The 21,565-nt window shown below is 32.4% G+C and overlaps 1 protein-coding gene across 3 annotated transcripts in view; it reads left to right on the top strand.

The window, feature by feature from the left end:
* Magu (SPARC related modular calcium binding-like protein magu) overlaps positions 1–21,565 on the top strand; it is a 64,258-nt gene that overhangs the window by 7,338 nt on the left and 35,355 nt on the right. For 2 of the 3 annotated variants that reach the window (XM_083033037.1, XM_083033036.1), the window contains exon 2: positions 8,865–9,024. In XM_083033037.1, the coding sequence (XP_082889163.1) occupies positions 8,865–9,024 (160 nt within the window). Of the gene's footprint in view, positions 1–7,280; positions 7,350–8,864; positions 9,025–21,565 lie in introns of all 3 variants that reach the window. The other variant, XM_083033038.1, reaches the window with a different exon arrangement.

Below are 21,565 nucleotides of genomic sequence, written 5' to 3'. Positions count from 1 at the left end.
CATGAACAATCCAATGATAGATTAATGAATATAATTTATGTAGATTAACGAATATAACCAATGTAGATTAACGAATATAAACTATAATCTGTATGTACAAATGCATTTTGCCCACACATGACATTTATCATCTTATTATAAAGTCATATTTATTTGTCAACCATATTTATTTATTCTCATCAATAAGCGATGCGGTCGACGCGGTAGCGGCGCGTCGCCAAGTATATAAAAAATGAGACTATACGTCAGAGAAGGTTAGATTAGGTTAGTAGCGTGTCACTATTAAGTAGCTTATCCGGAATTTTCCTGTCAAATATACATATATATATATATATATATATATATATACACTGGTCAAAAAAATTATCGCAACACGTAATTAATATCAAAATTTAGCATAAATTCAAATAAGCGTATCTCCGCGAAAAATAGTCGTATTTCAAAAAATTTTTTTTTTTTTTTGAAAAGGTAAAGTCTCTACTTTAAGGAACTTTCATTCGATTTTGATTTTATCCTTTCCCCCTCTCTCTATCCCTTTAAAAGTAAGGACGTGTTTTTTTTTTTTTTTTTCAAAAAATTGCATAGTTTGACGAACTCTACGAGGTGTAATACATTTTTTTCGCAAATATCATTATAACTATCGTAAAATATGGACTTTTCTCTACAAATTTAAAAAAAATTGAATACCGTACGATTTTTTTTCGCGAATAGGAGAAAGTCGCCGATATTGTACCGGCTCCTAAATTGTACCATTTCTATATTTCATAGAATCCGAAGGCCTAGCGCCATTTGTGTATTATGCGAGGTTCACCTAACACCATAAGGTTAGTACACGGCAGCGAATGTTTGTCCACGAAAGCATTTGTTTAAAAAGATCAAATAAAAGTTGTTTTAGTTTTAGAAATAAGTTTTACCCACTTTTACATAAGGCATAGCATAGTTTAGACATAGCCTCACTCTGTGTATATTTTGCTACCATAATTTGAAAAACACGACTAGTCTCTTAAATCGTACCACCTATTAGTTGTCTATATTGTACCGGTACAATTTAGGAATTGTAGGATACAATTTCTCTTCTTTTTCTTATGCTAACATTATTCCTGGAAAAGACTACATCTGTGACTTTTGTTCTCTATAGAAAGCAGTTCATTTGATTTCTTTTGTGTTACCTATATTAATTTTTTGTTTTAATTGAAAAACAGATTTTTGTTTAATGGTTGTTTATTTCTTAATTAAATTTTTAAAAATGAAAATGTTTTATTTTTGTAATTTTAATGTTTATTTTTAATTAAAAAATATTTTTTTTTTTTAGTTTTGTATAGGTACAAACTGTGATCTCAATTGATTTTTAAGTTAAGTTTTTAAAAACGAAAATGTTTCATTTTTGTAATTTTAATGTTTATTTTTAATTAAAAAATATTTCTTTTTTAGTTTTGTGTAGGTACAAACTGTGATCTTAATTGATTTTTGAGTTAAGTTTTTAAAAACGAAAATGTTTCATTATTGTAATTTTAATGTTTATTTTTTAATTAAAAAATATTTTTTTTTGTTTTGTACACGAACTGTGATATCAATTAAACATGTATTTATTGAAATTGTTTGTATTTTATTTTTATGCCTTCACAGTTTTTAATACACACACATACACACACGATGGGCAAAATCCGACCAGCAACCTCCCCGTAGTGCCCATTGGATAATGCTAATGTTGGCGGTAATTGAATACATAGGCAAATATGCATAGGTAACTTTGATACGCCGTAACTTCGCCAAAAAAAATCGTACGGTATTCAATTTTTTTTTAAATTTGTAGAGAAAAGTCCATATTTTACGATAGTTATAATGATATTTGCGAAAAAAATTTATTACATCCCGTAGAGTTCGTCAAACTATGCAATTTTTTGAAAAAAAGTTTTTAATACACACACATACACACACGATGGACAAAATCCGACCAGCAACCTCCCCGTAGTGCCCATTGGATAATGCTAATGTTGGCGGTAATTGAATACATAGGCAAATATGCATAGGTAACTTTGATACGCCGTAACTTCGCCAAAAAAAATCGTACGTATTCAATTTTTTTTTAAATTTGTAGAGAAAAGTCCATATTTTACGATAGTTATAATGATATTTGCGAAAAAAATTTATTACATCCCGTAGAGTTCGTCAAACTATGCAATTTTTTGAAAAAAAAACACGTCCTTACTTTTAAAGGGATAGAGAGAGGGGGAAAGGATAAAATCAAAATCGAACGAAAGTTCCTTAAAGTAGAGACTTTATCTTTTAAAACAAAAAAAAATTTTTTTTGAAATACGACAATTTTTTGCGGAGATACATTTATTTGAATTTATGCTAAATTTTGATATTAAATACGTGTTGCGATAATTTTTTTGACAGTGTATATACATATATATATATATATATGTATATACATATACAGGGTGTTAAAAAAGTGGCGGATACGCTGTATAGGGGTGAATTCCTGAGGTTATTTGGAGACGATTTTTCCTCAGTGAAAATGTCGAGGCACCAATAATTTTCGAGTTATAAGTAATTGAAAATAAAGGGCTTTTCGTAAACTAAGTATTGTGGAATTAAAATATTAACAAAACTACATTCTTCAATTAATTTCAAGTCGACTTTAATTTAATAGAATTTTAATTTAAGGCTTAGTTACCAAGATATATGATGGCAAAAATTGGGAGCTTGCAAAAAATGATGACTTCTCTCGACATTTTCGTTGAGGAAAAATCGTCTCCAAATAACCTCAGGAATTCACCCCTATACAGCGTATCCGCCACATTTTTAACACCCGATATAATCTTCCTGTCAAGATGTTTCCAAAACTAAAGCCATTGCATAATTAAAAATCTAACGGCACTTTGCTTATGTAATGTGAATTATAAGCTTTCGATTATAAACCAGTTTGAATATGATTGGTGCAGTCAATCCTGAGAACTCAAAAATTTGTACCCAAAAAAGTAAAATTTTTCATGTTTTATAAGACTTTCAGATTCTCACGTACATATTCACACACCCACACACACACTCAAATTTTATCCCTTAAAGTGCACTCATAGCGTGCATGTACGAATTGATGATTATTGTAAATACACCTTAATGAGAAATAAAATTACATTTTTCGTATGTGCAGATGTGTAAATAAATGTGTAAATATGTATATATGTGTGAGTGTGTGGAGTATGTATGGGTAATTGTGTAAAATTTTCAAAAACCATCCCTTTACGTTAAAATGAAATATTTCGTAAACGGTACATCGCAAAAATATAGGATCTGCGTCATCGTTAGATGAGGCTTCTGACATGACTAATTAAGTAAAATTTTTCAAAAACCACCTTCCTAAAGATGAAATCTAATTTCTTGAAAATAGTGCGCCACAAAAATACGAGACCTATGTCGTTAATTGAGGCTCCTGATGCGGTTACTAATTTAACATATAATAAAAATTTTCATAAACCACCCTCTGGAGATGTAATTCAATCAGGGACCCGGACCGAACCGGAACCAAAACCGATAACGCTGGGTCCACAATAGGTGATTTAAGCCCTAAGCCTTAAGAAATTGATCAATCGCAGTCAAGTATGAGGAGAAAACTCGACTGTGATTGGTCAATTTCTTAAGGCTTAGGGCTTAAATCACCTATTGTGGACCCAGCGTAACCGTTCCATAACCGTTTTTTTAGTAGAACAGAAACCGTAAACCGCATTGAAATTCTGATAAATTTATAACACCGGAACCATAACCGAACCGTTAAATTATTTTCGGTTTACGGTTCTTTTCGGTATTTTTTTCTGTTTTTGCGCAAATGACGGAAGTGTCATGATAACTGTCTTCTCGAAGTGCAATATTATACAATTATAATTATAAGAGTATATTTTTGTGTCGCCAGTGAAGAATAAAATTAAGCAATTATTGTAAACGACCCAACTGGCTTAATTGATCTTTATTAATTCAATATCATATATAAATATACAGACTACGTTTCGACCTTTGGTTCAGGTCCTTATCAAGTCTAAAATTAAAGGATAATACTATATAGAAGGAATCATTTTATAAAAGCATAGCGCAAACCAAGTTGAAAACAACAATTATTATAAAGTAAATGATTAAAACATACCTTACTTAAAATTTTTTTCTTTTTTCAACATGTTACAATTCTCTCTGTACTAAACGTTTCGTATAGATGGTAAAAAACGAACTAAGTTAGACATCCTTTATTATTCTATCATAAATAAGGTTTAAATTCTCTGTGTCTTTATGTAGGTTAATCGTGTTGTTAAATTTTTTTATATAAAACATTTCAGCTATCTCTCTTTTCCTAGTATGTGTTTCACGATGTAAAATATTAAAGGTTGTCCATTTAAAGTCATGTAAATATTCATTTCTATGTTTGCTTATAACGCTTTTTGGTTACACCATTAACAACTTAGTCGATCACGCTATTTTGTTATCTGATGAACATTTCCATAATAAGAACTTACATATTGTTAAGGGAATCTTGTCTAATAATTGCTAAAGCAAACATTGAAATGAATATTTACATGACTTTAAATGGACAACCTTTAATATTTTACATCGTGAAACACATACTAGGAAAAGAGAGATAGCTGAAATGTTTTATATAAAAAAATTTAACAACACGATTAACCTACATAAAGACACAGAGAATTTAAACCTTATTTATGATAGAATAATAAAGGATGTCTAACTTAGTTCGTTTTTTACCATCTATACGAAACGTTTAGTACAGAGAGAATTGTAACATGTTGAAAAAAGAAAAAAGTTTTAAGTAAGGTATGTTTTAATCATTATTTACTTTATAATAATTGTTGTTTTCAACTTGGTTTGCGCTATGCTTTTATAAAATGATTCCTTCTATATAGTATTATCCTTTAATTTTAGACTTGATAAGGACCTGAACCAAAGGTCGAAACGTAGTCTGTATATTTATATATGATATCGAATTAATAAAGATCAATTAAGCCAGTTGGGTCGTTTACAATAATTGCTTAATTATAATTATTTTTTAAATGTTCTGAAACGTGTATGTATTATCGCAATAATGATAGCTGTGAAGGTATTATATTTTCTGTTTTATATATATATATATATATAAAGTATATATAAATTATATTACTTTAAAAAATTATTATTAATTTTTATGACATATGAAAATATATTTATATATGTATCTATATTATATATACCTATATCTAAATAATATATTTTTATGTATAATATGAAGTGTTGTTTATTTATGTCATAAAAATTAATAATAATTTTTTAAAGTAATATAATTTAGAAATTAATTTAATTAGAAAAACAAAAAGTAAAAATTTTAAAAAACCGGAACCGTAACCGAAAAAATCATAATTTAAACGGTTTCGGTTTTTTTATTTATCAAAAAACCGAAACTGGAACCGGAACAGTTATTCAATATTTTATTAAACCATAACCGAAACCGAACCCTAATTTAGTTTCGGTCCGGATCCCTGAATTCAATATCTTGAAAACGATGATAGTTATGCAAAAGCATTTTGTTTAATACAATTAAAATTGAAAGCTCTTCAGTCTCACAAAAGAATAGCTGATATTTAGCAGGGTATGGATAATTTCAAAGAATTAATTTAAAAAAATATCGAATTTTGAAGAAGATATCGAAGATAATAATAAAAATGACTGTCTTGATATGTGCATTAGAATGAAACAAATACGTATAAAGTTGTGAGTGTAATTTTTTATTATGATGAAAATATAATTAATGGGCATTACACAACATTACATAAACGTAGTGCATGTTAAAGGCTCTAAATGGATATCAATAAAAATAATTTTATTTATTACATACATAAATTTACTAATGCATATACAGTTCACATGTCAGATTTTAAAGTGTATTTTATAATTTATTCTAGTGACTTTTAATTAACTTTATTTATATTTAATTAATTTATTTATTCCAGACACTTAAGAATTCGACAATTATTATATATATAAATTTGCCAATAGAGGTCGAATCGACCAATCATTTCTCATTGGAATGTTAGAAAAATTAGCAATTCGTTATTTTTACCTATTTTGTAGGATGAAATTTGGAGAACATGCAAAGTCCCGAAAAATTATAATCCCGAAATTTAAGATATGAAACATATTGTCCCGAAAAGTCAAAATTCCGAAATTTAAGGCATGAGACAGTGTCCCAAAAAGTCATAATACCGAAATTTAAGACATGAAACATTGTCCCGAAAAGTCATAATACTGAAATTTAACACATGAAATATTGTCACAAAAAGTCGTAATACCAAAATTTAAGAAGTGAGACAAAATGCCGAATTTTTTATTTAGAGACAACAAGCTGTTGACATACCAGTATGTACTTTAAAAAGATAATTTTAATTTAAATATAATAACACAAAGTTAATTTTTATTTATAATAAAATATGAAGAAAATACTTTTATCTTGATATAATAGATATTTTAGATTTTTAATTATATTTTTATATACACTCCGCAAAATAATTAAGGGATCAAAAAAAATTGTTTAAAAAGTAGGCAAATTTTAAATAGCTGTAACTTTGTTTCAAAAAATGAGAATTTAAATTCTAAAAAAAGGGTTTCAAAGCTTGAAATCTCTACTTTTGAAAGGTCACATTTGTTTTTCATTTTCTTAAATTCTGGTATTTTTTATATACAAAAACGACCAGGGATCGTGATTATTTCCAAATTTATGATTTAATGTACAATGGTATTAAATTATTTGTGAGTTTAAGCTTTCGATATACTGAAAATCGGATTGGCTTTACTCGGTTTATCCAAAAACGTTCATATTTTTAATAATATTTTAAACGACGTTTCATCGGTTCAAAAATATCCGCTTTAATTTTCTCAAAAGCCATTTCAATTTTGTCTTCTGGCAATAACGCTAAACCAATTCTTACTCCCTTTTCTCCTATGTAACTTTGCAACAAATGATCATAGAATGATGTTTGTAGATAAAGTCTCAACTTTTAAATGCTATTCTTTTTTCTCGACGATGATTCTTACGTAGATGGCACAACTTCTAAGTCAACTGTGAAAAACTAAGTTTGAAATCATGTACGCCGAATAAGAAATTTTTTTATAAATTTGCTTTAAATATTTTGAAAACTTGAAATTTTCTTTCTAAAATATTTGTTTTACAAATTAAGTTGTGATTTTTTTTCTTTAAGTTATCGTTAGTTTAAATAATTAATGCATTTTCGGCTTTTTTTCAGTAGAATTTTTCCTAATGTGCCGCCGGCATTAACATTAATCGAGGTTGTATCATATGGAAACTGTACGATTAGGTACGATTTTACACTCTTATGTGTATGTTATATGTGTATAAGTGTATGTGTATACACAACATATCTTACAATTAGTAAATAATTGTTTTGCAACTTTAAGTTTTTTTTTTCGTAAATCCATGTAGAAATTAGTAAATTTATTTATATTTCTAATTTATATTGTCGAGTAATTTGTCACAAGCAATTGTTATGCCCGTAGACGATTAGGAAGGAATTTTTTGAGATTCGTATGCCCATAACGTTAGAACCTACGCTACGCATTGAATAAACACTCTGTACTTAGTAAATATATTTGTTATCAATTAATCACATAATGTGACTTTACATGAGTTTTCGCGATTATAATATTTGGATACGATATACATCAGAAAAACAATGAGATTAAATATGTATCGCACAATGTGGCTGAAAAATCGTAATCACGCGGAATGTAAAGTATAATCCTTCCTTTAAAAGCAGTTTAAGTTTCGATTTTAAAAGGATTATACTTTACATTCCGTGTGAATATGATTTTTCACTGTTACCATATTTATATCTCATTACTTTTCTGACAAACCATGTAGATGCGTTATACGCATTGACTTTTGAAAGCGATCGCCCGATATTCTCATTATCAACTTATACAAGACATATTTAGAGAGAAAGGAGTGTAATGATAATTCTGACTGGAATCATATATTGTATTTCGTTTCTAGTTCCTTTGTTCATATTAGGAGCTGCTTTATATTATACTGTTCCTTATTCTCTGTTTCTGTTTTCTGTTCTCTATTTCCTGTTCCTTATTCCTTTTATTGTGCGCAGCTTCTATAAAACATATAAAATGTAATTTAGTAACGCAAAATAGAGAAACAGAGGAATAGTGCTAAAGAACAATGATGAAATTTCTCTATTCTGCATTACTAAATTACATTTCATATATTTTATATTGTACTGTTCCCTATTCTTTGTTCCTGTTTTCTGTTCTCTATTCCCTTCTTTATTCATTTTATTGTGCGCAGTCCCTTATCGTTTTATTTTATAGCTTTTTCTTTCGCTGCTTACTGAGCTTCTGAAAACTTGACTGTGCTTGATCACATTTTGCTTAATTGTATTTTATCTTTATCCACAAGTGAGAAGATACGACCTAATAAAAAGCCAAGCATGGTAAACGGTGCAAATATTATTCTTTTTTGTCAAATATTATTTATTGTGTACGTTTTGGTCTCTATTTTAGATCATCATCAGCAAACAAAATTAGATTGATCGCTGTTTGCTGTGCATGACTTGACAGGAAATATGTGACCATGATTCTTAATTTTTTTTAGATATTTATGCAATAACAAGTGCGCATGTGTTTTCCTAATTGTAAATAGTTCATTTTTTTTAGATAACTATATGTGAAGCGAAAAAATATATCTTTTATATGTCTATTTATATGTTATCGATCAGTTTTCTGTATGTATTTAATTTGTCACAAATATATAAGAATTTATCAGCAAGTATCAGTTAATACAATTGAATTCTTTTTTATTATAGGAAGAGTGTAGGAAAAGGATAGCTGAATGCACAATGAACGGTGGTGGAAGCACACCTGTGTGCGGAAGTGACGGAATCACATATTCCAATCAGTGTCAGATTATTTCTAAGCAATGTCAAGGCGTGTCTATTCTTATCAAACGTACTGAGCCTTGTCCAGGTTTGTATTTTGACATCATAAATAGAATATCAATGTTGATAACGAAAAAACTGAATATATGATTATGCACGACTTACAATTCATAAATATCAACAGATGAATAGTTTGAACATTTGAAAAAATAATCAAACTTTAAAATCTCGTTGGATTTTTGGAAAGCATATTTTTATATTATTGATTAAGAATAAGTTATATTTAAAAAACATCATTTTCTGCACGCACTCACTTCTATTTAACCACTCACTCACAATCAGTCATCACTTATGACAATTTAGTTATTATTGACTTTTAGCATATCTTAGTACTTTTATTCAATATTTGATATTCTTTTGAATTTCAAAGTATACTGAATTCACTGAGAGAACGTGTATCGGTCTGCGTATAGAGACGGGCAAAGTGGAGCGCTACTTTAGTATCATATATCGAAATACTGGAGCATCCTCTTGGGGAGACAACTCCCGCAATTCCCTTAAAAGAGTAGTCCATTGATATGATCAAGTACGTATTTCGGTTTTTCATAATTTTGATCCGAAATATAGGGAGTGGGGGACAAATATATATACAGGGTGTTCAAAAAAGACCGGAACCCCTGAATAACTCAGAATAATCGAATTCTAGGAAGGAAACACCCCAGACAAAAGTTGTAGGGTTAAAAAGAAGGGACTTGATGGTAATCTTGAACTTGACCTTGAGATCAAGTTTAGAGGTTATTTGAAAGTCAACTCGAATTTTTTAAATGGGAATCCCCATTTTTTACCCAAGATTCGGAAAGAGCGGGATTTTTACGTTCAGAAAGGTACTTAAGTCATGGATCAAGGTGACCTTTAGGAATCATTTAGGAGTCAAATCGTATAGAACAGAAGAATTTATTAATAACTAACTTTAATCATGTTCTAGAGGAAAAACCCCTAAAACACCCCAGAATATCGATTTTATGATATTGAAATTAAACAATTAACTTGAGAATAAAATAATATTACATTGACAAGATTATTTTGAAATTCAATTTTTTTAGATTACAATTACGTAACAAATTCGAAGTATCTCGAGATGAAATTTGAACTTAATCTTGCTCAGAGACTATTCTTTCCGCCACTCACGAGAACTTACATTTTACACCAACTCCAAGTTTAAGGTAACGACTGAGTCCTGTTTCTTGAATGCAACAACTTTTATCTGGGGTGTTTTAGGGGTTTTCCCCCTAGAACATGATTAAAGTTAGTTATTAATAGATTCTTCTGTCCTATACGATTTGACCCCTAAATGATTCTTAAAGGTTATCTTGACCCATGACTTAAGTACCTTTCTGAACGTAAAATTTCCCGCTCTTTCCGAATCTGAGGTCAAAAATGGGGATTCCCGTTTAAAAAATTTGAGTTGACTTTTAAATGACCTCTAAACTTGATCTCAAGGTCAAGTTCAAGATCGCCATCAAGTCCCTTTTTTTAATCCTACAACTTTTGTCTGGGATGTTTTCTTCCTAGAATTCGATTATTCTGAGTTATTCAGGGGTTCCGGTCTTTTTTGAACACCCTGTATATATATATGCTGTGTCTAAAAGCTACTGTGTCCAAAATTATTGTGTCCAAATGAACGATGTACAATGTACTATGTCCAATTGCACTATCCCTAATTGCAATGTGTGTAATTGTAGTGTCCAAATGAAAATTTCTCCAACAGTCATCAGCAAAGTTAAGTGATTTTTAGTGCGGAATGGACAGATATATAATCTGTATAGTTCAAGAGATTTCAGCAACTTCAGCAAGTTTAGCGGATGTAACAAGCGGAACCGAAATTTAAGATGGCTGATCGAGACCTGTTTCATCGAAGCTCAGTCAGCTCAGTCAGCATCGGAAGACAATTTCGTATTGTGTAAATTTAAGATGACAATTCTATTCGAAAAGTTGAACATTATGTACGTGATGAACGGAGCGCTAGCTGAATCGGGCAATAAAAATTCAAACGTAGACGCATAGCGTAAGAAAGAAAGTTTAGCAAACTATTACATTTGAACAGGTCTTAATGATCATCTGATGAAATATATTGACGTGTAAAACTGCAGAAGAAGATGCGTTGTATGAAAAGAAATTGACAGCAAAGACCATGATGCATAAAAAAATTGCTAAATTTGAAGCTAGATTCAGCTCTGAAGGTCACTGTTACTGAAGCAAAGACTGGCTCGTCAGCTGACCGAACAGACGATCTCTGATGACGATGATCATCGATAATCTGTTATTAAAGAAATATAAGAGATTTGATAAATAAAAGCTAGAATGGATAAGCTAAAACTGGAGAAAGAACTCGGAGGAGCTCATGAAAATCGAGGACAAAAAGATTGTTGCGTTTGCTGCATGAGGCCAAGATGTACAACGCAAATGTTTAAGAACAAAAGAAAGATTCTGAACTTGGTGCTAAAAGTGCTAAAAAGAGAAAAAAGTTTAACGAAAAATTCTTTTGTAAGAGGTAGATTATCAGAAATTGTCGTGAATATACGCTGAATAGCTAAGAATAAAAAAATCAGACTCGAAAAAATTAAGCCAAAGTAAAGATCAAGTAATTGGAAAGCAATGCGGAAAAGAATAGTGCTGCATTATTCTTTGTAATGTCTAATATGGCGGAAATGCAATTCAGCAAAGATGAATAGAAAATTTGATTTGTGAAATCTGAAAAGAAGATTATTTCGGGTGATGAACAAAGTTGAAGTCATCGGTAAAAGCGAAATGTGCATCAAAGTTCAACGAAGTGACCAATGGAAATAGTGACGTTTCGTAATGTTTTGGTAATGATCTACATTCCTGTACAATCCTGTGAAATAATTTGTTCTCATATTTAGCACGAATAAGGGCCTGAGCACAAAGATTGTCGTAGTCGTCCGACAGAATCGTAAACGTAAGTCAATCGACAGAATCGGAAATATAAGTCAACACACAATGGCTGCGTTCAGCAGAAAAAGCAGCTGTGCCACTGTTGTAAAATTTGTGAATCTAATTGGTGTATTCTCTTCATCTTAGCTGAATCTAAGAGAATACATCAATCAGATTCACGAATTTTACAACAGTTGCAAAGCTGCTTTTTCTGCTAAACGCGGCCAATGATTTACGTAAACGTAAGCCGCATTCATTAGGCCACGTATACAGCTATGGATACGGCCTACGTTTACGTAAATCATTGTGCGTTGACTTACATCTCCGACTTACGTTTACGATTCTGTCGGATGACTACGACAACCTTTGTGCTCAGGCCCTAAATCATAACAATGAGTGATATCAGATTTGGACACATAACGATTGGACACGTCTCGATTGGCCACATACTATTGGATATCACATGATTGAATACTGCACAATTGGACGTTACAAGTTTGGACATAGGCTCGATTGAACACAGTTTTTCGACGAGGTGTAGTGAACTTTGCATTTTGTAAAAAGTTACAAACCTATGTGTAATTGTACAATATATTAATCTCGTTCAAAACTGAAAGCATCGGTTGATATATAGTAAACTCCGCTTTGCACAGAAAATTACAAATTCATGTGAAAATTTGCGGTGTCCAATCAAACGAGTCCAATCGTTACGTGTCCTAACGGGATATGCCCAATCTAAAACAGCCAAGCCTATCTCATGCAATTGGATTTAAAAAAAACTGATCACATTAGGTGAATCAGAATGGTACAAAGTGCAGTTAGTAACACGTGGATTTCCACAACAGTACAATGTCTATTATGGAGACACATATGCATATGCAATTTGGTACAAGAGTATCCAAAAAAAGATATCTGGATCGAATTGTCTGTTAGTCTGTGACAGGACAACAAGAGAATCGTTAGGTTACAGAAATAGTTATATAATATAAAATACGGTCCACATTACTGGAAGGAAAAATTGGATGAGTACTGCCGCACTAGATGAGTTCAATATGGAATAATTGGATGTTAATAACTTTATCGATCAGCTGATAGATGATAGCTGATGATAGCAATGATATTTTTTGATATGATAACTTGAAAAGCTTTCCGTGTTTTTCCGTCGTCATTATTATGGATATACATATATAAGTTGTCTTATTTCCACAAGAAGTCCGATAGTTGCTCTCACTTGTGCATTTAGTTTACTATTCCGCATCGGTTGTGCTGGCTCTGATTGGCTCACACTTCTTATACATCTTTCGCAAGTGGCAATTTGATTTTTATATCTCTACGATTTATAATTGTCATTATTTAATTTCGATATTATGACCGTGATGTCTTCGTTATTTTTGCATCGTCTGACTTTTGATTTTCTTTTTTTATTTTTTATTATAGTTTTCTTATTTTTGTTTCTCTTTAGCTAATTCGATTAATTTGAGCAGTCTGGATTCATAATCATAAAGAAAATTTTTTCTGAGAATTAATTGTCTTTTAATATGCACATGATGTTTTAGTATACTAAATATATATCACACAGCTGTGTGTGTGCAAGACTATAACATAAAATGTGAGAGAGAATATCTAGACGATTAACCAAGAAGTTGATGGTGGATTCTAATCATAGGTGACGACATTGCAATCTGGCGCTCAACTTGAACAGAATTTAAACAAATATATGATTTGATATTGATATTGCAACGGCCACATAGAATTGTGTGCTACAGACGTTTTGTTTTCTTCACTTCTAGCAGAATTACTATTGTTTCTTATTACAGGATTCCTACTAAGCCGAGAATCGGAACTACAGATTGAAGATCTTTCTTTGATCAATTCCAAAATAAAGTTATTATTGGAGGTGATTTTAATGCCCACGGAAGTTAGGGAGATTTTATTGTGCATGTAGAAAGTAGTCTCTTGTGGAAGATCTCTTTATTCGAACCTGGTCTGTCTAAGTTCGGGTAATCCTACATTCTACAAATCGGTAAATAGTTTATTTAGAATGATGTACATTAACCTTCACTAATCTTTGTATTAGTATGGATCTAGAATGGTTAATCAGTGTAGTTATGTTGAGCAGTGACAATTTCTCTCTCACAATAGCGTGGTCTTTGCAGTATATCCCAATATATTCATTATTTAATAGAGCTTCTCTCTCTCTAAAGTGTACTCAAGTAAAACAGACTGCTCTCTTTTCCAGAGAAATGTATGCGTATGGGAAATATATTCAAATTCAAGCCCCACCAAATTCTCGTTCAATTTGTTTCAACTACAAGAAAACATTTAGTACAGTTCTAATGGCAGCTTGTGATCATGAGTATAAATACTATCATTGATATCGGAGCTTATGAGAGTGAAAGTGATGATGGCATTTTTGCAAGATCATTTTTAAGAGAAGCAATAGACAACAATGATTTAAATAGAAGGCGCATTTTTAAAGTAAGATCCGTTTTGAAATAAAAAAAGGATCTTAACATATAAAAATAATTTCTTATACTCCAAAAAACTTCTACAAGCTTACTTTATTTTTCCACATAATCACCATTGACTTCCACGCATTTTTGATATCGTTTCAACAGCTTCCTATTCTATCATCTTAAAAGTCTGCCGCCTGTGTCTTGAACCAGTTAGTAACGCCGTTCTTTAGTTCGTCGTTAGGAAATTGAATAGACAACTTTGTGAGGTTTATGGACTAAATGTTATGAGTGACAGTAAAGTTAGGCAATGGTGTCATTTGTTTAGAGAAAGATGAGAAATGTTCATGACGAAGAGCTTAGCGGTCTCCCAACAATGATGACAGAAGGTTTAATGGAAGAAGTAAATACACAAATTATTGAAAATTAACCGTTTACGGTTTCAGAATTGTCTATTCAATTTCCTAAACCAAACTAAAGAACGAAAAGAAAGGTGAATTAAAGAATGGCATTACTAATTGGTTCAAGACACAGGCAGCAGACTTTTATGATAATGGAATTAGGAAGCTGTTGAAACAATATCAAAAATCACGTCAATGGTGATTATATGGAAAAATAAAGTAAGCTTGTAGAAGTTTTTTGGCTATAAAAAATTATTTTTATATGTTAAGATCTTTTTTTTATTTCAAAACGGACTTTACTTTAAAAATGCGCCTCGTATTTTAAATCTACCTGCAAATTTTGCAGTTCTTCCAGGTTCTAACCAAGCAACATCTTATTGCTTTGTTGGTCATGAAGCTTTTAAGATGTCACGTTATATAATGCGTCTTTATCCCGTATCCAGGTAGAAATCTGACTATAGAAAGAAAAGTATTTAATTATAAATTTTCTCGGGTCAGATGAGTCATCGAGAATTTTAGGTACACGTTGGCGCATATTTATTAAACCCATCAAAATGAATCTTGAAAGAAATAAAAACTATTACAGCTACATGTGTATGCCTTCATAATTTTATTATGACTGAAGAGAAACACTATAACCAACCTCTGAATCCTCTAAACGGCAATATACATCCCTTCAATACATTGACGCAGAAGATGATCAAGGAAATTGAAATTAGGTGAATGGAGACATTCCAATGATAATCCAATGAATATGATTCAGCTTGCTAATGCTCATCAAACTACCACTGAAGCCTATCATCAACGTGATGTTTTGTGCAAATAGATGATGAGCCCTGAAAGTCAAGCCTTGGAATATGTTCTCAGAGGACGACACGAGGATGATCATAACACAAAATATTATAAATAAATCACAAAAGCATTATGTAACATATAAATATTTATTTTTGTATTTTTTTAAATATAAGAACATATTACTCTATACTCGAGAAATACAACAAATAATAATATATTTTATTAGGTTAGGTTAGGTTAGGTTAGGTTAGGTTAGGTTGAGCAAAATAAATCAACACGCTGTGGTTCAAATGTATCTCTTTTATTAAGTACAGAGGAGAAAAAAAAACGTGGTACATTTCACTATTGGCCGCGTTGCTTGCTTATGTATGTATGTGTTCCAAACCAAAAAAACGATTCTGCAGTGCAATCAATCAACAAACAAAAAATGCCAACAGTACTGCCATCTGCATTCACATGGTGTAACTAAATTACTAGAGTGAGTGCTACTGCACTCTTGCACCGATAATTCATTGCCTTTCTTCACATATTTTTTTCCAATATCTTAAGGGTCGGCAGGAGACACGGTGGAGACGCCTGTCGGCCGGCCGGGAACTACGGATTCGTATATTCCAAATTTTAGCCAAAATACTGAATGAATCTCATTAAATTTACGATATTTATAATCAGTAGGATTGTCCGCAAGGAGCTAAAGAGCTATTTTTTGGAAAAAAGATAAAAATAAAATTTTCATAAAACTTGGGGAAATGCGCAGCTAGCAACGGGTAAGGTTGGGTTGGCCATGAGTCCGTATTTAATTTATTATAAATTTTTAAGAGCGAAAATGCAAAATCCGACTCTTTAGCGCTTTGCTTCATTATATAAAGAATATATTTAAAAAAAAATTACGAAGCTATGTCACTTATTTGATGAGAAATCTGGACGATACGGTTCTCACTAGGTCTAAGAAGCAGGGGAAATTTCCGTGGTAACATACTGACAGCTTGACAAGGAGAGAGTATCATTCTGTCTTTGTCTCTCTTTCATTGCATATGTGTAGCGTTCATGTAGGAACACACACTAATACGTTGAGCACACGGATGAGATTATTGAGAGATAATGTAATAATAATAATAATGTAATAATTATGCACTTCAAATTATAGAATAATATACATACATACATACATATAAATATATGTATGTATGTATGTATATTATTCAGAACACACACACACACACACACACACACGCATATATAGATATAAAAAAATATTTTTTATGTATAAAATAACATGAAATAAATATACACGTACGGATAAAATATAAAATATTTATTTTGAATAGTATAAGTAATAATATGTAATAATAACACATATTATTATAATATTAATACATATAATGATAAATGTAATTTAAATAAATTTTAAATGAATAAATATTATACCGACAATATTAAGTACAAGATGTTCAGTCTGTGCCATATAAAAGCTCAAAGCTTCCATCAATAATTAATAGTCCAATGAATATAGTATAATCAACAATTATTTTTATATAAAATTGTATATTTGAATATATAAAAATAATTGTTGTACTATATTCATTGGACTATCAATTATTGACGGAAGCTTGAGCTTTTAACATATATGGCACAGACTGAACATCTTGTACTTAATATATTGTCTGCATAATATTTATTCATTTCTTATTTATAAAATATAAAATATATAAGTATATATATATATATATATATATATATACACACACACATACACACACACCCAGATAGCAAAATGTTAGCAGCATGTCGGCAGTATGACAGCAAATCTAATCATGACTTTACAGCAGATTCCTATCCACTGTGTCCGCAATTGATGATATTCTGCTAGCATAGTTAGTAAGCAAAATCTGACAGCAGATTGGCGGCAGAAACCGAGCAGATCTGTCAAACGCAATCTAATAGCAGATTGGCGGCAGAAATCGAGCAGGATCTGCAGTTCGTTGCCATTTGAACATATAAGTATAATAAAATTCAATATTTTTCGATAAATATAACAGATGCATAAGACGTGTTATCCGCTACTTATAATTTTTTTTTCATAAATATGATATTTAATGTATAACATATTATATTGTATGTAGTTATATCTCACATAGCAATTAAATGTTCAATTTAATCTATTAATTAAATTAATAAAATAAATTGTAAAAATAATTTAATTTATAATTTATAAAATTTAAGATATAATTTATATGAGAATTAAATTCTGCTTTATGCTTTAAATAGAAAGTAAATGGATAATTTTTCATGTACATCCTATTGATTCTAATAAGTTTAATATTCTCATGTTAGACTTGTCAGATATCAAAAATTAAACTAATAGAAAAATATACTTTTGATCTTTTATTAATAGCCACGACTTGCAGACTTTATATCTATTTTTAACAGAAATTTGATTGCGAGAAAATACATCACATAGCGGTAGGTGAAGGAACTATTAAATAACTGTAAAATGCAGATCCTGTTGTCAATTTGCTATCAGATTGTGCGCGCGCAAATCTTGCTCGATTTCTGCCGTCAATCTGACACCAAACTGCGTTGCGCAAATCCTGCTCGGTTTCTACTACCAATCTGCTATGATAATTCTATACAAATCCTGCTTGATTTCTGCTACTGACTTGCTGCCAAATTATGTCAGCAGATTTTATAACATTTCTGCCAACGTTCTGCTATCATTATCTGATATAACAAGTTTTGTATAAAATCTGCAGTTTTTTTGCTGGCAGAAATATATAGCACACAGTTTTAATACATGCTCTTGACAGATTTGGCTATGCATATATATGTATATATATATATATTGTTACGTCCCCCGGACGCCTCTTGCGATATCTCAAGAGATATCTCACTCGCACAAGCACTCTCACTCGCGCGCGAAATAAATCAAGACACGGTTATGCACAGAATGTTATTTAATGAAGTGACGACCCTTTGAGATACAGAAGAAGAAATACAATCAATCCGGAAAAATAGTCTGAGGTCTCGTAACACGTCAAATCGGTTTGACAGCTAGACCAAGACCCAAGATGGAGCCGGAAAACAAACGAAAGTCCCAGGTTGTTTATCAACAACCCCCCTTGACGACGATCTCCGAGTAACGTAAACGGGATGATTCCGAGGATGAGAATGCAGATCTGAGGGGGCGCAACACTGCCCCCCTTCTTCAAAATTGTCGTCCCGACAATCCAACACGGAGACTGCTGAAGACCGAGGACACTGACGCTGATTTCAGGGCACCGACGATTCTCCTGCTCTTCCCAAGCTGCTGCTATGGTGGTCGAGCGAAACGCCTGGTCCCAATCTTTGCGTCTTCTTTGTCCGGACGACGAATCCTGCCCTCCCTGAGCTGCTGCTACAGGTTACCGGGCTTCGCCCTCTTCCTCTCCGTACTCGAACGGTATCTTCTGAGAAAAGTTGGCCAGACTCTTCCCTACACCCGTCGAGGTGATAGAAAATCCCTGTTGTTGTCCTCGCTGTTGTTTTGCTACTCCCGCCAAACCGTCTTCCGGAGAAACATCGAAGAAGAAACGTCGAATCTTCAGACAAGGGGGAGGGGGGTATCATCCATGGACCCATCGTCCCTCGTGGACTCCCCAAGTCCCTGCCTCGGGATTTGCCCTACGTCCCACGGGAAAACCACGGATCAAAAAATACCGTGGGCGAGGCAGTCTTCTTAATTGAAGAATCAAATGACCATCCAGCTGAAGATGAGACGGTCTTCTTAATTGAAGATTCAAACGACCCTTGGAACAAAACGAATGGGAAATCTCCTTCTGGAAGGTGTCAGCTATTTTTGATGAGTCTCGGCCACAGGAACTTTCTTGGAGAACCTTCTTGTACCGAAAACTCAGGCAAACCTCCTTTTTGAAGATCTTCAACTGGAAAAGAAAACGTTCGTCACACAATAGAAATTCAAGAATAAAAAATGCGCGCACACACACACACATACCCATTTCCCCAATCCCCAATAATTTTATTCGGACTCTGACTTATTTTTAATTAATAATTAACAACATTTCTTTCTATAAATGGAGCTAATCTATCCGCGTGAACCACTTTTTTCCAATGTCTGGGTGTTTTCTGAATACAATACACCACATCGTTGAATTTCTTCACTATAGAGAAAGGTCCCTCCCAATTGCTTTGCAACTTAGGAGCTTTTCCTTTAACTCTTCGGGGGTTGTAGAACCAGACTCTTTCCCCTTCTTGAAATAGAATCTTTCTAACTCCCCTATCGTACCAACTCTTTACTTGAGAAGATTTTATATTCATCTTTTCCCTGACTTCGGAATGAATTTCGTCTAGTTTTTTTCTAAGAGTACTAGCGAAATTCTCAATTGAAGAAGATTCTTCTTCCTTCGATTTAGGAAAGTTCCCTCGTAATAAATCTACTGGAAGTCTTAAATCTCGAGCGAAATATAATTCCGCAGGAGTCATTCCAGTAGTTTCGTGCTTCGAAGATCTGTAGGCTAGAAGAAACATGGGAATCCACCGATCCCAATCTTTTTGATTTTGAGAAATATACTTCGCTAAGTAGTTGATTATAGTCTGATGTTGTCGTTCAACTTGACCATCAGACTGAGGATGTAACGGGGTAGTCCGCGTTTTCCTAATCCCAAGAAGTTTCATTAATTCAGCGAACAGTTTCGATTCGAAATTCTTCCCTTGATCGGTATGTACCTCTAAAGGTACTCCATGTCTTGAGACAAATTCATTGATGAAGATTTCTGCAACCGTCTTTGCTCTAATGTTCTTTATGGGAAAAGCTTCTACCCATTTGGTGAAGCAGTCAATGATGACAATCAAATATTTATTCCCGGAAGAAGTTATTGGAAGAAGACCTAAAATATCTATTTGAATTCTTTCAAAAGGATTTCCGACATTATAAATCTGCATAGGAGATTTTCCTTTTTCTGTGGGGCCCTTTTTCGAGACACAAACTTTGCAAGACTTGCACCAGTCTTCTATGTCTTGCTTATAAGTTGCCCAATAAAAGCGTTTTCGAACCTTTCCCAAGGTTTTGTTTATTCCGAAATGACCCCCAGATGGAGAATCATGTACCTCTTCAAGGATTTCCTTCACTCGTTTCCGAGGAACAATCAACTGAAGAAAACTAGACTTCAAGTTTGGGGCTTCCCACTTCTTGTAAAGGATTCCATTCTGAAGAACTAACGCATCCCAATATGCCCAATAAATTTGAGCGGAAATATCGTGAGTCACCAATTCAGAACGAGGTGGACGTCTTCCTTCTCTTTTTCCTTGAATGATAATGGCAATATTAGGATCTTCCTCTTGATCCTTTTGCCATACTTCCAGATCCTCTCCTTGGAGTATGAGTCGGGCAACTATTTTCTCGCTTTCTGAATTGTTCTTTCCTTCGACTTTAGCACAATATTCGCAGCCAAAAGTCTCACAAAGTCGTCTGGATAATCCATCGGCATTCTTGTGAGACTCCCCCTTACGGTGTTGCACTTCAAAGTCGAATTCTTGGAGTCTTTCCAACCAACGAGCCAGTTGTCCCTCAAGATCCTTAAAAGACATAAGCCATTTTAATGAAATGTGATCGGTTCGAATTAAGAATCTTCGACCTAAAAGATAATGTCGAAAAAATTTGATAGCGTCAATAATCGCTAATAACTCGCGACGAGTCACACAATAATTCCTTTCGGTTTTACTAAGGACTCGACTGAAATACGCGATGACCATTTCTTTTTCGCCTTATATTTGTGATAACACTGCACCAATTCCGATATTTGAAGCATCGGTATCTAAAATGAATTGACCTTCCCCTTTGGGAAAAGATAACACTGGGGAAGAAGATAACATTAACTTCAAGTTTTCAAAAGCATTATTACACTCGTCGTTCCAAACAAATTTAATTTGATTTTCTGTTAAGGCGAAAAGAGGCTTGGCTATCGAAGAAAAACCTCTAACGAATTTTCTATAGTACGAGCAAAACCTTAGGAAACTACGCAATTGCTTCTTAGTA

Source organism: Prenolepis imparis, unplaced genomic scaffold (assembly GCF_030444845.1).
Source record: "Prenolepis imparis isolate NDT839.2.m4 unplaced genomic scaffold, iyPreImpa1.0 SCAF_3, whole genome shotgun sequence".
Classification (NCBI taxonomy): Eukaryota; Metazoa; Arthropoda; class Insecta; order Hymenoptera; family Formicidae; genus Prenolepis; species Prenolepis imparis.
This window is presented reverse-complemented; position numbering and strand designations above follow the sequence as displayed.